At 35.1% G+C, this 16,396-nt stretch overlaps 2 protein-coding genes and 1 pseudogene across 3 annotated transcripts; 2 read left to right on the top strand and 1 right to left on the bottom strand.

Moving 5' to 3' along the window:
* Positions 1-1,165: 1,165 nt before the first annotated feature.
* Positions 1,166-2,412, top strand: LOC147408969 (uncharacterized). The gene is made up of 4 exons (XM_086459045.1): positions 1,166-1,297; positions 1,423-1,659; positions 1,738-2,016; positions 2,223-2,412. Exons 1-3 carry the CDS (start codon positions 1,238-1,240, stop codon positions 2,008-2,010), a joined length of 570 nt encoding a protein of 189 aa, XP_086315171.1. The 5' UTR covers positions 1,166-1,237; the 3' UTR covers positions 2,011-2,016; positions 2,223-2,412.
* A 750-nt stretch (positions 2,413-3,162) lies between these two features.
* LOC147408968 (UDP-glucosyl transferase 73CC6-like) lies at positions 3,163-5,693 on the top strand (annotated as a pseudogene).
* Positions 5,694-9,521: 3,828 nt separating this feature from the next.
* Positions 9,522-14,556, bottom strand: LOC147408967 (Quinone reductase family protein). 2 transcript variants are annotated; one of them, XM_086424261.1, is made up of 3 exons: positions 14,358-14,556; positions 13,377-14,272; positions 9,522-10,061 (listed from the first exon to the last, which is right to left on the bottom strand). In XM_086424261.1, the coding sequence occupies exons 2-3, from the start codon at positions 13,919-13,921 to the stop codon at positions 9,833-9,835; spliced, it is 774 nt and encodes a 257-aa protein (XP_086280387.1). In that variant the 5' UTR covers positions 13,922-14,272; positions 14,358-14,556; the 3' UTR covers positions 9,522-9,832. The 2 variants fall into 2 exon arrangements, with proteins under 2 accessions (XP_086280387.1, XP_086280395.1); XM_086424269.1 differs by having other exon boundaries at positions 14,363-14,556.
* Positions 14,557-16,396: the final 1,840 nt, after the last annotated feature.

The raw sequence follows: 16,396 nt of genomic DNA, 5'->3' as shown, positions 1-16,396 counted from the left end.
TTTAGTTTTTGAGACCTCAATTGATGAGGTCTAATCCCTGCTTATAAACAACATATAAGATAGAAAATCTTAAAGTAGACCATCCTTAGGATTCACCAAATGCAAAGTGAGGTAACAAAACATCAAACCATTTCAATAGTTCTAAATTTTTATACTTCGATTCATGTGCTCTTGAAAGTTGAGATGGCTCTTTCTATAATACTAATTTGTGTAGGTTTCCTCTGTAAGATAAAGAGTTGATGTCTCTTTATAAGGGTCCCCTTTTAGAGACTCAAACAAACTTCTAGTGTTCTAAAACAGTGCTCTTGACAGATTACACAAGTTCTAACTAATGAGCTGATGTCAGTCGATTCTGAATCTTCTTCTATTGTTACACAACCTGAGGTCTATGAAAGGCATTACTAACTCTGTTCATACTGTTGTTTTCAATTGTTTTATTTCTATACGTATTATAGCTAATAATTGATGTAACAAGTACCAACTGAAAATTGATTTATGATGAAAATAGTACTGTTTCAAAAGTTCTCACACGAGATCTCTAACAAATTAACACCCATATAAAATTTGATATCTTGTAAATTTGAACCAAGCTAATAATTGATGTACCGAGTAAGGAAAAAAAAAAACCCTTCTTTACCAATAAAACCACCATGAATGGGACTTGAATATATCTTAAACAGGACTATATCTCATCCAGAGAGTAATTCACCTTAAATTGTTATTTTGGAAATCTTAGAACTCTTAACCAATTTCCAATTTCCTTATTTTTAAATTAATTTGTAGAACATCTTTCAAAAATAGATTGGACATACTGTTATACATAGTGACCTTATTTACTGTTTCGAAATTATATTTTAAACAATGATTTGCCATTGTACACTATTTACCACATTGTACACTATTTACCACTTGTTTTCTGTTACAATTGATTATAAGGACCTTCAACAGTTTATGGGTATCCAAGTCTAGCTATACCCATGTTGTCATATAGGGTATTACACACCATTGAAAATAGTTTGGTCATCAAAACACCGATTGGGTAAGAATGGCAGCTCTTACTCTAACAAACATTATAAAAACCAATTCTTACGTACAGAAAGTTGTATGTAATTATTGTAGTAAAAGAATTTCATATGATTGTAATACAACTAGAGCTAGTACACTATTTTTTTTTTTAATAATTGTTATTCTTTATAATTCTTAATTATTATTTATTTTGCAGGAGGCCATCAATAGAATGATTGCTAATGACCCTTCTAATAAACATAACGATCTAGACCATGACCCTGTGGCTGTGGTATGTGCATTATTTTAATTAGGATATTTTGTAATTATGATATAATGTTGTGTAGTAGGCATTGATATTAGTAAGTATGATATCATATCGTTAGTAGGTATTGATATTAGAAACTTTTTGTACAGGTTTGTGGTCCTGATAGTCGGGGTCGTGTTCGGGGAATGGGTTCAGGTGTTTCCAAGACTTCCGTGCGTGCTTCAATTCCTTACAAGCAAGCCTTGGCGTATGAGACGACAATCCTTCATAATAGAGTGGATAAGTTGACGGAAGCGGTGCAAAAGATGAATGAGACTTTACAACAATCAAATTTTTCTACTAGAACACCAATGCGGTCTTCCACCAATCCCGGCAGTTTTTCACAGGTATAACATTGGCATTTTACTTTTGATAGATGAGTGAACTTCTATTGTTGCAATGATATTGTCTACATTATTTTATAGGTAAGGCCCGATTCTCCACATCATGAGTCACATTCTAATCCACCAAGGATACAGACAAGTCCTTGTAAGGTGAATCGCTTACAACGACCACATGATTGTGTTGCCGAAGGAAGAGTGATAGGTGCATCTAATGCAGATTCAGATAGCTACGATATTCTTATAGATGAGGTCCTTGATGGGAATGTGATTCTACAGAGTGGAGAAGGAACATTCGCTGATTTGACATGCGGTGATATTATTGATTGGCCCAAATTTCGAATAAAGTTTTACTGAACAGAGGTACTTTTCTTACTTTATATGGTAGATAGACACTAAACATAAAAAATTATAATAAAATAATTAAATGTTTGACAATGATAGTTATGAGAACTCTTTTATTTTGTAATTTGGTATATTCATCTTTCTTGTATAATTACTTGGATTGCTTTAGGTAGTCGGTGTCATTACTATATATCTGACAATGTTTTTTAATTTTTCAATCACAGATTTCGGCAAGGATCGAGAAAGACATGTTGGTTTTGATTTCTACAAGTGAAGTGAAGTAAAGTTGGTAGAAGATATTTTTTGAAAAACTTTTTTAAATATTGGGATGTATATTAAAATCGACACTATGAAAACGGGGCATGTTGGACTATGATTGCACATGTAAAATTTGAATGAACATGGTTTTCATTTGAAAAATGTAAAATTTTGTTTTTTTAGTATATTTATTTATTTTGTTAGATTTTAATTTTCTGTTCAATGAAAATTGTCATTTTCTTTTTAGGTGAAAAATAATAAAAATAACAAACAATACCGATTAAATGTTTTAAAAAAAAAAAAATTGACGGAAAAACGACGGCTCTAAGCCGTCGTTTATCTCTATTAATTAAATTTAAATTCGACAAATAAAATGACGGGTTTGGGCCGTCGTTTTATTTTGACAGGCTATGACCGTCGTTTTCTACAACATTTTGTTGACACGTGCCAACCGTCGTTCACCAAAAACAACTTCGATATTTACAACGGCTCTTGCGACGGCGGGGGCCGTCATTGTTCTTAAAAAACGACGGCTTTGGCCCGTCGTTTTTTGTGAAATATGACGTAGTATATAACAAACTTCATAAAAGAAGGTTCCCTCTATAAGAGAGTTTTTGTAATAAAAATGGAAGAGTTGGGTCTGCCGGGTAAATCTCTCTGGTGTTATTATGTTCACAGAATTTTTTGCATGGCGCATGCAAAGGTATATGAACCCACGTGTATTGAGTGCCACGTGTATTGAGTGGCATCACTAATTTACAAAACTACCCTTACATGCTTGATGGTTCACACTTGGAAGAGTCTGTGAGAAAGAAAAAAAACCACTTATTTTTCCAATCTATAAAGACCGCAAAAGTATCTCTGGCTCTCCAACATAAATTAGCAGTCGTCTATTGATCACCTAAACCTCGCTTCCCATTCTTTCACAATTTGTGAAAATCGAAGAGAGAAATAACTCTACTCTCTATATGGCTTTACAATCTAAACCTCATGAGATATTCTTCCTTTCGTCGCTGGCAACAAGCCACATGATGCCTCTCGTAGATATTGTGAGAGGCTTCGCTGCACAAGGAGCAAACATCACCATCATAAACATGACGACAACTGCGGGCGAATCCTTATTCACATTATCCCATTTCCCAGCATCAAACAGTCTGGCCTCCCCCAAGGCTGCGAGAATTTCACGCAAGTCATACTCTTGATTTGATGATCAAGTTCTTTGGAACCATCTCTATGCTTTCAACAACCCATCGAGCTATTTTTTCGAGAAAACCCACCCGACTGCATCGTCTCCGACATGTTCTACCCTTGGACGGCTGATGTTGCTGATGATCTACAGATACCAAAGCTTTTCTTTAATGCTACGTGCTTGTTCTCTATGTCCGTCATGCAATGCATCCAACTTTACGCCCCACATGAGAAGGTGAAATCTGATACTGAGCCCTTTGTAGTTCCACAATGTGAAAAAAGCCCAAATTTGACAGCCTTAGGCCATCAAATTTCATAAAACTCGACAGACAAACTGGTCGAATTGGCATCAAATTTTTATTTTCGACGAAACTGTTAAATTAATGAAGGATGGGAGAAATTCGACAATTCTAAACTGTCAAATCAAGGAACACCAAGAATTTCGACAGTCCTAGACCATCGAAATTCAATTTCTAAAATTTGTGGGCCTCGGCCTGTCAATTTCTATAGAATTTTCTAGTTTTCACGTAGTGTTCTAGGTCTTCCAGATCCCATCACAATGACGAGATCCGAGCAAGATGATTGCTTTAAGGCGCCAAAGCTCGATGAACTTACAAAACGAGTGAGAGAGGCAGAGCTGAGGAGTTATGGGGGGGGGGGGGGGGGGTGAACAGCTTTTATGAGTTGGAGCCAGCTTACAAACATCAATATGATGCATGGGGAAGCAAGACATGGCAAGTTGGTCCAGCTTCACTTATTCTCAGAGATGTTGATGAGGATAAGAATAATTACAAGGATGTCATTCACAAACACAAGTGTTTAAGTTGGCTTGATTCAAAGAAGGACAATTCGGTTGTTTACATTTTTTTTGGGAGTGCTTGTCGCTTCCCTACGGCTCAGCTGTTTGAGATTGCCATCACTCTCGAAGCATCTAACCAACAATTCATATGGGTTGTGTCGGGGTAGGAAGATAACAACGATCAAGAGGAGGAAGAAAGATGGTTGCCTGCAAGGTTCAAGGAAAGGATGGAGAAAGCAAAGAAGGGTATGATCATAAGGGGTTGGGCTCCACAAATTCTCATCTTGGACCATCCAACGATTGACAGGTTCTTCATTCATTGTGGATGGAACTCAACTTTGGAATCGATGAGTGCAGGGTGCCGATGATTACTTGGCTACTCTATGCAGGGCATTTCTACAATGAGAAACTCGTGACTCAAGTGTTAAACATTGGATTCCCAATTGGTGTTCAGGACTGGAATATGTGGTTAGACGTTAGAAAGGTGATCCAGAAGAGTGATAAGATAGAGAAGGCGATATCTCGTGTAATGGGGAATAAGGAGATGAGAAGTAGAGTGAAAAAGCTTGGAGAGACAGCTAAGGCAGCTGTTAAAGAAGGTGGCTCATCGTACAATAATTTGACCGCTTTGATAGAGGAACTTAAGGCTTTACGGCAAAAGAACCACTACAAATCAATGATCAAACAACAAACTTCTGAATTTATAGTTAAGTATGCTATCCTTATTTAATATGATATTATACTTTCTTCGTTAAGAATCAAGTAAACAATACCCAATGAAAATTGAATTAAAATAAAATTTAAAAAAACACTTATAATGATGTATATGAAAAAAAGAAAATGAATGAGACCGAGACTAGAGTTTGACTCTATATCCTTAAGACAATATTTGCCTTGCATTGGTGCTCACAGTCTTTGGCAACTGTCTCTTAAAATATAATGATCTCCTTCTAATGATAGTAGCACTTCAAACCACAAGAACAACAAAACAACTATGATTTGCATTCTCTCTCTCTCTCTCTCTATGAAATTAATATGAAGAATGATCAAGAAAAATTCTGTAAAAAATACAATGAATGATGGACTATAAATAAAATAAAAAATGACAGTTAAACACCTATTCATGGAGTGACATGACTGTTAGAAAGGGTACCTATTAGCGTTTAATACACCTCTTTGAAGAGGTATATAACTCTTTGAAAAAGTATTGCAACTATTAACATTTATACACCTCTTTGAAAATATACATAACTCTTGGGAAATGTACATTTAATACATTTCTTGCAGAGGTACATAACTCTTGAAAAAGATATTGCAACTCTTAACAATTTTATATCCACATGACTGTTATGAACATGTTTGGTACCTATCCATGTGACTGTTAGTATGAACTTAGTTTCTATAATTTGAAACAAACTCAAACTCTAATTTATCATTCATTATTCCAACAAACTATATTTAGATTGAGATAGTGTCGAAAAATTAAGATTGCTTATCCATATTTACGTTGCATTATTTTTAATTTTCAGTGTGTTGTTTCAAGTTTGAGAAAATAAGGGTTCTAGACTTTATTAGTTGGTAGTCCATCCATATTTGCATTGTTTTCAATCTATTTTTAATATATATTGTACATGTGTTTCATTTGTGTATCAAAGTTGTTATATTTTAATGATCTCGAAGAAAGGCATCCAATCACATCCGTTCGCCGAGCTATGGGCGGAGACTGGGCATGGGACCTTGGCTTTCGAAGGGGTATTAATGAATGGGAACTTTAAGAAATTGGCAGACTCGTAGGTGACGCTTCAATAATCGAACTACGTACAGGAAGGGAAGATGAGAGGATATGGATGGCAAGCAAGGATGGAAGGTTTTCGGTTCGTTCATTTTACCAATCCTTGAACAATAATGGGGTTTTGTTCTTTCCTCATACTTCAATTTGGGGCTCCAAAGTGCCAAGCAAGGTTGCTTTTTTCACGTGGACGACGGCCCTAAGAAGGATTCAAACGACAGAATTGTTGATGCGGCGTGGTTGGTGTCGGGCGAGTTGCTGTGTTATGTATAGGAAATGGAGAATCATTAGATCATCTTCTACTCTATTGCAAGTTCTCACATGACGTCTGGACTCACTTTTTTAAGTTATTTGGGGTCTCAACATGTTTACCGAGTTTAGTTAAGGATATCTTCCTTGGTTGGTCATTAACTGGACATGCGTTTGGTGGCACAAAGAGGATTTTGTGGAACCTTATGCCCTTCACAATTTGTTGGGGGGGTGTGGATTGAAAGGAATAGACGCATTTTCTAGGGGAAGCAGAAAGATCATTCACAAACAATTATGTCTATCTTAGGTCTTATTTTTTGTTGGTCCAAAATTTTTAAGGAACTTAGGGGTTTGTTTTTTGAAGACTTTGTGTTTAGGTGGGATGGGATTTGTAGTTCTGCTCGTGAATAATTTTGTCTTGTAAGATTTTCCCAGCTTGATCATCTTGACCGAATTGGTTTTGATTCATGAATACAATGCTATTTATCAAAAAAAAATAATAATGATGTCGAGACGAATATACATGTCCTTAGTAAAAAAGAAACAACAATTTGATATATAGGTGGAGATTTAGTGAAGTCCAAATGTTAAACCAATACGAAATTCATGAACAAAATGAAAATCCATAGCAACATGTTTCATCATAGAGTGGAAAACTGGATTTGCAATTTAATAAGTGGTTGGAATGATAGAGATAAGGTGTCGCATTATAATAATGCGCAAGATGTATTATATCAATTTTCAATGTATTAGTCACTTTAAAAACCTCCAAATTCGTTATCTTCATATTTTGTTAATTAAAATGGAAGATGCATGCAATCGAAAGCTCCTCAAAGTCATGAGGTACTCTCAAAACTGAAGGTACCATTCACAAGTTGCTTGTGATCAGCAAATCACCTCATCTGACTCTTTCATTGATTCTGCATCAAGTGGGGTCGGACAATATATCGTCAGCTCTTTCCATTTAAATGATGTGAATGTAACCATATTTTGGAGTGTTGAGAATAATCTCATTATTGGTGGGTTATAAGTAAATCTTGGTGCGGTAATAACACTAGTTCTACTATGCCAATCATACAAAAACATTGTTAAATACAGAGTCAAACAAAGATTTACATAATTTTCTCAACAGTTACATATTCTATTTTCAACAATCATCTATATTTTAATCTCAAAAGTTCTCTCTCTTTACTAAGTGAAGGGAAAATTATAGGGTCCAGTGATGGAATCATATTTATAATGAGAGAAGGCTAAGTAACTGTGGAATCACCCCCATCATTACCTAAAACAATCATGATCATTTTCGTCAAAAACCAACAAATTGCAATCCCACAACTCTGTAATCACATGAGGTAGTTTTCAAAATTCTAATAAATTAATATTTTAAATTAATGAAAAAAAAAACTTCATAATAATGAATCATGATAATCTGACTACCTAACATGGCAAACTCAATCAACTACTTGACATGACAAGTTCAGGAACTGTAGATCTGCACTCCTTAGGTCACGGTTCCTTCGAGATACAATTTTTTTTATATGGGGAAGTACAGCCATGATCCTGAGGAGCACAGATCTACGGTTCTCAAACTTGTCACGTCAAGGTAGTCGATTGAGTTTGCCACGTGGGATAGTCAGATTATCACGATTCTATAATAATACATGTACATTAACATATGCCACCTACAGTCGGACTTTGAAGCAGGTCACTTCAAATTTTTGGAGGAACTCTTCGTAATATGACATGTGACTTTTATATTTATTTCACACTCCTGCTTTTTCATTAAAGTTTGGCATACCCCTTTGAGACATGTGTAACCTCAAGGATAGGGTTCTACAAAAATTTTGAAGCGGGATGGGCACTACTATCATTTAAATTTTACGATCATTTTTGCCAATCAGTTTATTGTTTCATTTTCTTCGAAAAAACATGTTTACGTCTTATTTGAGATTAGAAACTTAGCATTACCTTGTGCACCTAATACACAGCCTTAACCACCAACATTAAGTCAGATTCAATCTTCACATTTGGCAGAGAATAAATTAGCCAGCTTTACACCTTCAAATAATGATTGAAATTCTAACTAGACATTTTTTGTATCACTAAACAGTTATAGAATGAAACGATCAAACATTTCCATTCCCACGACCACCAACACGTGGATTTTCCAAACAAGCCCACATCACCTGGGTGAAGATGAGTTTCTACATGCTATTAGAGAGAAGGTAACCACATAGATGTAGGAGACACGTTACACGTGAGGGGTAGTGTGAGCGATAGTCCCACATCGTCTGGGTATTATGACCTCGAGCTATATATAAATCCTTATAAGCCAGTTTTGTGAGGATGAGTTAGGCGCATGAGCTTCAACACAAGCATACGATTCCATTAAGAGTTCCCCTAGTCTTAATTACTAAGTAAGGATTTCACGATTTCACACTTACTAAATACTAAGGGTCCTTGGGCTCACCTCTTGGCATCCAAAAACCAAAAGCATGATCACACTTACTAAATACTAAGGGTCCTTGGGCTCACCTCTTGGCATCCAAAAACCAAAAGCATGATCCGATGCTTCAAGGTTGTAGAGGACAAAATTATATAAATTTTGAAAGAGTTATTTCTCACCGTTGAATTTAATTTTAAGTTTGGGACTTATATGAAACTTCGGTAGCCGTCCATTTTCAAAACCTTGGATCTAGTTCAAAAGAAAAAAAATTTTGAATTTTTTTTTTTTTCTGAATTTTTCAATGAAATATGGAGGATGGTGTTGGATTTCTGATGTGGTAATCCATTTTATCAAAACGAACCTTAGTAGGCTTCCGTAAACCTTTTTTAATCGATTGGGTTCTAATTTTTTTTTACAATTGTACAGCTCATTGAATTTCAATATCCCTTTGTCAATGAAATTATAATATAAGATTTCTAGTCAAATCAAATCAAAATAGAAAGTAAAAGTACCTACATCACCCATATAATAATCAGTAGAAAAACTTTAAAAGCTGATTTTCAATTTGGTTGGACCAATTTACATATATCAAGAAAAAAAAAAGATATTATGTACTAATGAAACAACACTTGAATACGACACTTTTTACAGGTTTCATTCATTGGCCAAGAAAATTACAATAATTTCTATTTAAATGTCCTAATCTTTATTGGAATTTTGATACCCCAGATCCATGACCATTTCTTGTAGTATGAGATGCTTTCGTACTCAACCATCACAGAATATGAGTTGCATTTCGAAAAAGAACACAAAGTTCAACTTCATTATTATCAATATTTTCACAAACCATAAGAGAGTCTAAAACCATATACAACTTTTTGAACAAACAATGGGAACAGAAAACTACTAGTAAGAATTGAATAAAAGGAACAAACTGGAACCTAAATCAAGGTCATATCCAACATATAAATGGCACAAACGTTTAAACCAATCACAAACAGAAATTGAATTTTTAGAACCAACAAACAAAGATATCGGAAAGGTAATGATCATGTAGATCTAGATACGGACATATCAGGCTTTGACTTTGACATAACAAATGCCATCAAGCTTGGGCAAGCCTCTTAACAATACCTGCCATGTAATTGCCCTGATGTTCTGCAAGAGCCAGCTCTGTTTCACTTGGGTCCCTTGTGCCATCACCAGCAAAAACTCCAGCACCATATGGAGAACCGCCTCTAATTGAATCCATTTTGAACATACCAGCTCCAAAGGTGTATCCAATGGGAACGAATAACATACCATGGTGAGCTAGCTGGGTGATTGCTGTCCAACTGTGATAAGAAAGATAAGGAAAATAATGTAAACAAATTAAAGAAAAATAATCATTAAGTTGATAGTGGAAATTATCCATCCACCAAAATCTCGTGTCTGAAACAGTGATCAATCTTCTTGAGTTGCAGAAAATCATCATTTTGATAATTGAAGTTCTGAAAAAATGAAGGTTTCTGAACCCTTGACTAAACATGTAAGTTGTTTCTCAATATAAAGATCAAAATAACAGTTCAGAAAAGCAAATCCACACAGAAAACCTGGAAAAAAAAAAAAAAAACAGCTCAAATCCTCAAGGTTATGCAAGAACTATTCTCAAAATTTTCTTAAATGGCCAAAAGGGAGGTAACTTGAAGCGTCCTTTCAAGAAATTGAATAATAAAATAAAAACTAAAATTAAACCAATGATGCAAGAAAGCGCTTGAGTTTTCCCCACACCCGATTTGAGTTAATCGAGCAGCTCCTCATGTGAAGGCAATGACATGTTCACAACTAGTGATGAAATGTAACTTCTAAGTTAATATTAGAAATTATTCAATGAATCATGATAAAGCCTAAAAGTTATATGTTGAATTATGATGAGGATTTCATAACCATGAGACTTCGGTACAAGAATAATTGAAATCTTAAACACAAACTATACTCTTACATTTTAAAACTAATTGAAATGGTTTAAGAGGACTGAATACTTTGATCCTAAAATAAACCTTCCAAATCGTGGATTTACCATATAGTAGGGATATATAGTTTTTGAATATAAAAAATGCCAAATGCAAAAGGGTGAGGTAAGTGTTTCAATGGCCTAAAGCATGAAGCACAAACCTCTCAAGTATGTTGTTTTACTAATGAATACCAAAAGTTAAATTAAATAAATAAATAATAATAGTAAAAATGGTGGAAACATGAAGCTTAAACCCCACACCTTACACATCTTGACGTTCCAAAGCCTCACTCAAGATATCCACCTCTTAGAAAATTGATAACATATTGAACAATGGCATTTCCATATTCTCGTCAAGTTATGAATACAGGATGAACATAATAATCAATTCATAGTAATGGAGAGACCAGTAAATTATGAATAATATGGGATTTGAGAATGTCAACTTGTTCCCTGCATCTGTTATGTGTGTATCCAAATCCAGAGCATTATAGGTTAGGGGGGTTATCACAGAGAACTATTGAAGGAAAAGGGTTATCTTTTAACATAGGGTGCTTCTAACAATAAAATGTTCATCACCAAACAAATTAGCTTATCCAGATAGAACACTTGCCACTATCAATCTTCCATCCCATGCATAAAAACTATCACTTCATTTTATTTTATTTTGACAATAGAGGAGTTGATGATATTAACAAGATTTGTGAATACTGAATACCCTCAGAAAATGTTTAGAAAGATGGAGGTGTGTGGCAAAGGTAGGAACTCAAGACGTGCAAGGCATACACCTAGAGGTATGGAGATGCAAGCCTCATACTACAGGGTTATTTCTAACACTTGGGTCCGATAAACCACAGCTAGACCAATCCTTGCCTATGATGGACCAAAGGACGAAATGAAAAGGGGGCCGGGGGGGGGGGGGGGTTGTAGATAGACATTGAAATAAGAGTTACGGTAACTAGTTTAGATCTTTCTAAAAAAGGAAGACAGTATGAATCAGCACTCCAAGCTGGACCAAAGGTACTTGAGGAAACAAGAACAAAGAAGATAAAAGAAGGGAACACACACGAACTAAACTGCCACCGGCCCATCTTGAAAAACCCATACGTAGAATGGATAGACATGAAGGTGAGGACGATTAAGTAGAGAATGGGGTATTATGTTTTACATTGAATCGATTTAATTCTTGAATCCTAAATCGACTATAGCCCCAGTTAAAGGAATATGAATTTTGAATATCAATAAATATAACAACCATGTAAGACATAAGCTTTACAGCACAAAAGTGCTAGGTGAGTACAATTAATGAAATGTGTACCTCTGGGGATACACCTCAAGGAGAGGCTCAAGGCATAACCCCAAATGCCTTAACGTCACTATTAGAAATATGACTATAAAGCGCTAAATCGAATATAAACCCTAATTAAGGGAATATGCCTTGAGATTATCCATACATGTAACAACCATGCAACGCATTAATTTTACAACACAAAAGCTCTGGGTGAGGTGTACATCTCATTGTATAAAGTGCACAGTTAATGAAAATTGTGCGTATGGGGTAACACCTCAAGGGTGTCTTGAGGCATGCAGCCTGAACACCTTTTAAAACATCAATCTAATGCCTTCAAAAAAATCGCAATCAGAAACACTACAACATGGGGGCAGGGGCCAACCAAAATTAGCCAAGAAGAAAATGATACCTCATCATCATGGGACTTCACAAAGAAGACTATAATAAGAATCAAATGGAATCGAATGCAGTGATAGCATGTTAAACTGATTATTTGTCAGTGATGTATACAACAAAGGTGCAGTTCATATCCAAACTGACTAACAACCGAGATGAAAGTAGAGTGTGGTTAAGAAAGAGTAAAATATACTAGATTACCAACTAAATGAAGCAGTGAACTAAAATATTCGCTTGATTTACAGTTGATTGAAATGATAGGTCAACAATCTTAAAATTGGGAATCCTTGCTCATGAAATAAGAATGGACGTATATTTGCATTGTGATAACAAGTTCTAAATTGAGAACACAACATAATAATGAATAAAGAATAGATTTTTCAACTGAAACTAATTTCAAAGATGAAGTTCAATATCTACAAAGTCATACCTTCATCTCCTCAGATAATCATATTGTCAATGTAAGTATGAAGTATGAATAAAGATAAGTCATGCTCGCACGAAGTAAATTGTCAAGAGTCATGAATACTGATTTTACCAAGCCAGGCTTCGAGAGGTTGTTAGAGCCAAAGCAGGAACAATGACAATTTTGATTTGCCAATTGATGCAACCAGGTAAAAGTTTCATTTACATGAATCACGGTCAAAAACGGCATGTGATGAAAAAAAGTTCAAAATCACCAGAAAAGGAAATACATTGAGAATTAAAAAATGGGGATTTGTAGAATAAAATACATGGATCTTAATCAAATGAAATACAGAAACAAGGAACTTTTGATGCTCAATTTTATACTACAATAAAGTCCAAGCTCATACAAATGCTTTAAACATAAATTATAGTACATTTTCTATATCCATTTAGTGTCGTATCAGAAATCGAGGCTTATTATAGCAAAGAAAATACTACTTCATGATTGAATCCAAAAGAACTTTTAAATTACTAGGAATTAGAAGAGAGAAGTAGGCTTACGCAGTGGTTTCTTGCCCTCCACCTTGAGTACCAGTACTCACAAAGAACCCCGCCGGCTTCCCTGCGAGCTTTTGTTCCTTCCACAACTGCCCTGTTGAATCAAAGAACGCCTTCATTTGTGCAGACATACACCCATACCTAGTCGGGAACCCAAAAAGCAAACCATCAGCTGTAGCCAATTCTGCAGCAGATATCACCGGAATCTCCTCATCTTTCGGAGGCACCTTCATCTGATCCAAAACCTCGGGTGAAAGCGTCTCCGGAACACGAAACAGAACTCCTTCGACTCCTTCAATGCCATCCACTCCTTTCTTCATTCTTCTTGCCAAACCTTCCACATGTCCATACATCGAATAGAAAACGATAAAGATCTTCAATTTGCCAACTGGAGGCAAAGCTGAATCTTCCAAGGAAGCCATCGCATCGGTGCTGGGGCTCTTATCCTCGATAGGAATCGGAGCATCCCTTGATGTGTGCGGAGGATCGTCTGAAACAACTAAGGGCAATCGCTTCTTGCTTGGAACACATCCTCCTCCTTTCCCCATCTAAGATCTCACTCGCATCAATGAAAAACGTAATCCCTTCAAGTTGTTTATATATTAGGTCCTCTGGATTCCTTAAATATCCCACGTTTCAATCTAAATTTTGGATCTTTGAGACCAAAATATCAAGAAAGTTATGTTTCTAAGATTTGAATCTTCCTTGCCTCAGAATATCCCAGAAAAGGAGATTTTGTGAGTAAATGCGTCTCCTTCGAATTGCCAGCTCTTTAAACCGCAAAATCAGATATTCTCCTCACGAAATTTTTTGTTTTTGATCACAGAATCCGTCTCATTTCCAGATCTAATTCCTCTTAGCCTCCAATTCCTCGGTTCAGATGATCGCCTCCTTCAACACTATAAAATGGATCAGAACTTTGGTCAACACGAAATGATCGGGATTTTGCAGGAATTAATAAATTGGATCCAATTAGTCGCCTACCATACCCTAACTTGTGAGATTTGACTTCTGAAGCTCGAATCGAATTGGATCTCTTCTTCGATTATTGGCTTCGATTTGACCTAATTTCTGAGATTGCTTAATCAATTCGAGTTTTCGCATTCGTTTGAGTTTCTTTGAGCTGTTGTTTCGAGTTTTGAGTGTCTGGCTCGTATTTAATGTAAGTATATCAGAAATTCAGAATGGAATTTCGCGTGTGGATTTCCAGTTCTATTCCCATACTTGTTAACGAGAAATGCTATCGTGCGCGACGTATAGCGTGTGATTTTGGGCCGTTCGATTGAGATCCGAACACAATCACGAGTGCCAAAAGTCCCGATGATGCACGTGCAATTCATGTTCTTTGCGATTATACTCTTTATGAGAACTTCTATTGGCACCTCAAATTTTACTTATTACACTTCAATTAAATTTTATTAAAAATATAAAAACAACGAGTTTTAGTCTTTTAATTTTCAAAAAATATTTTTCCAAGTGAAATCGACACTTTTATAACCAACGGATTCGTCCATTAATGTTTTCTAGGATAACTCTTTATGGGAACTTCTATTGGCACTTTAACTTTTATTTATTACATCATAATTATAATTAAATTTAAAATGTAAAAAAAAATTAATAGAATGAGAATATTAATCTCTCATTTTAAGAAAGAACGTTGGGTCTAGATATTTTTCTTCTGTTTGACGAAGAGATATCGAAAAGAGAAAAGAGTACAAGATCAACGTTCAGAGATCAAAGCGGACAACCGTCGTTGATGTCAATTTGATCTTTTTGATGGGTTATTGTCCATGGTGACAATTCATGGCCTTTCTTTTATCTTGTTGCAAGTATTACAAAGAGAGATTTGATGGTTGGGAAGTGATAAATAATTTAAATAATAGAATTGTAATAAGTAAAAGTTGGGGAGTTTGATTTTAGATCAATCATTATAGGTCTCATTAATTTCTTTTGGGTGAATTCGAGTCTCCTTTGCATTCTCAAAAGATATTCCACAATGGATTTGTTTTATTTATAAAATATTAAGTGGAATCATGATAAATTGATTTTTTTTTTCTTTTTTAACACACACACACACAACTGGTGTGGTACGTGCACAAAATCATAGATTTTTTCCTCATGACGTATATAAACTCATCTTGATTTTTGTAAATATTTGAGATACCTACTTCTCCGAATTAAAGGCAACGCTCAGAGTTCAATTTTTTTAAAAGATTAAAAAAAATAAAATGTAAATACCTTCGTCTTCTACCCAGCAAATGTTGATTTTTCTCTCCAAGGCCAAGGATCTTTAATATATGGTTAAAGCATTTACTATGAGATCCTTGATGAAGATGCCTAATCCCTTTCAGATGGAACAAGTTAGCCAATTCATCTACTATATGTGGTTGATACATGTACACCATATCTAGTAAAACCTCTAGGAGTACAGTTAGGTTAGTGATTTACAATTAATTTATTTAAGTGCTTAAAAATTATCAAGCCAACAATTAGGAAAAATGGTTAAAATTTGTTATTTCTAATAAGTCACTTACAAAGCTGAATATCTGCCTATAATTACATCAAAATATCCAAAATTATAGGATTAAAGGTCCAAATGTATACGTAGGAGCAAGCAAAAAATCAATCAAACATCGATTGGCATAAATGAAAGTTGTGTTTTGCTCTGAACGTCAATTCGCACAAATGAAAGATGGGTTTTGCTCTGAAAGTCAGTTGAAACAAATAAAAGTTGAAGACTTGTCTATGATTATGATTATATCAAAAGATTCAAAATTATAAAATTGATAGGTCCAAGTATGAGCAAGCAAAAAAAATCACACCCTTGAGAAGCGCCCCTAACTTCAAGATTGTTTTAATTAGAGAGATAACATTAGCACCCAACTTTTACTTATTACACGCCAAATTCCTTAAATTATTTGTCTCACCTAAATTAAAGATTAAAACACATTATTTAAACGTTACAAAAGTTTGGCTCAAATTGTTATCTCAACATTATAACACTCAGTTAAAAAAAAAAAGTA

Source organism: Akebia trifoliata, chromosome 2, assembly GCF_017979445.1.
Source record: "Akebia trifoliata isolate Shusen 1 chromosome 2, ASM1797944v1, whole genome shotgun sequence".
Classification (NCBI taxonomy): Eukaryota; Viridiplantae; Streptophyta; class Magnoliopsida; order Ranunculales; family Lardizabalaceae; genus Akebia; species Akebia trifoliata.
This window is presented reverse-complemented; position numbering and strand designations above follow the sequence as displayed.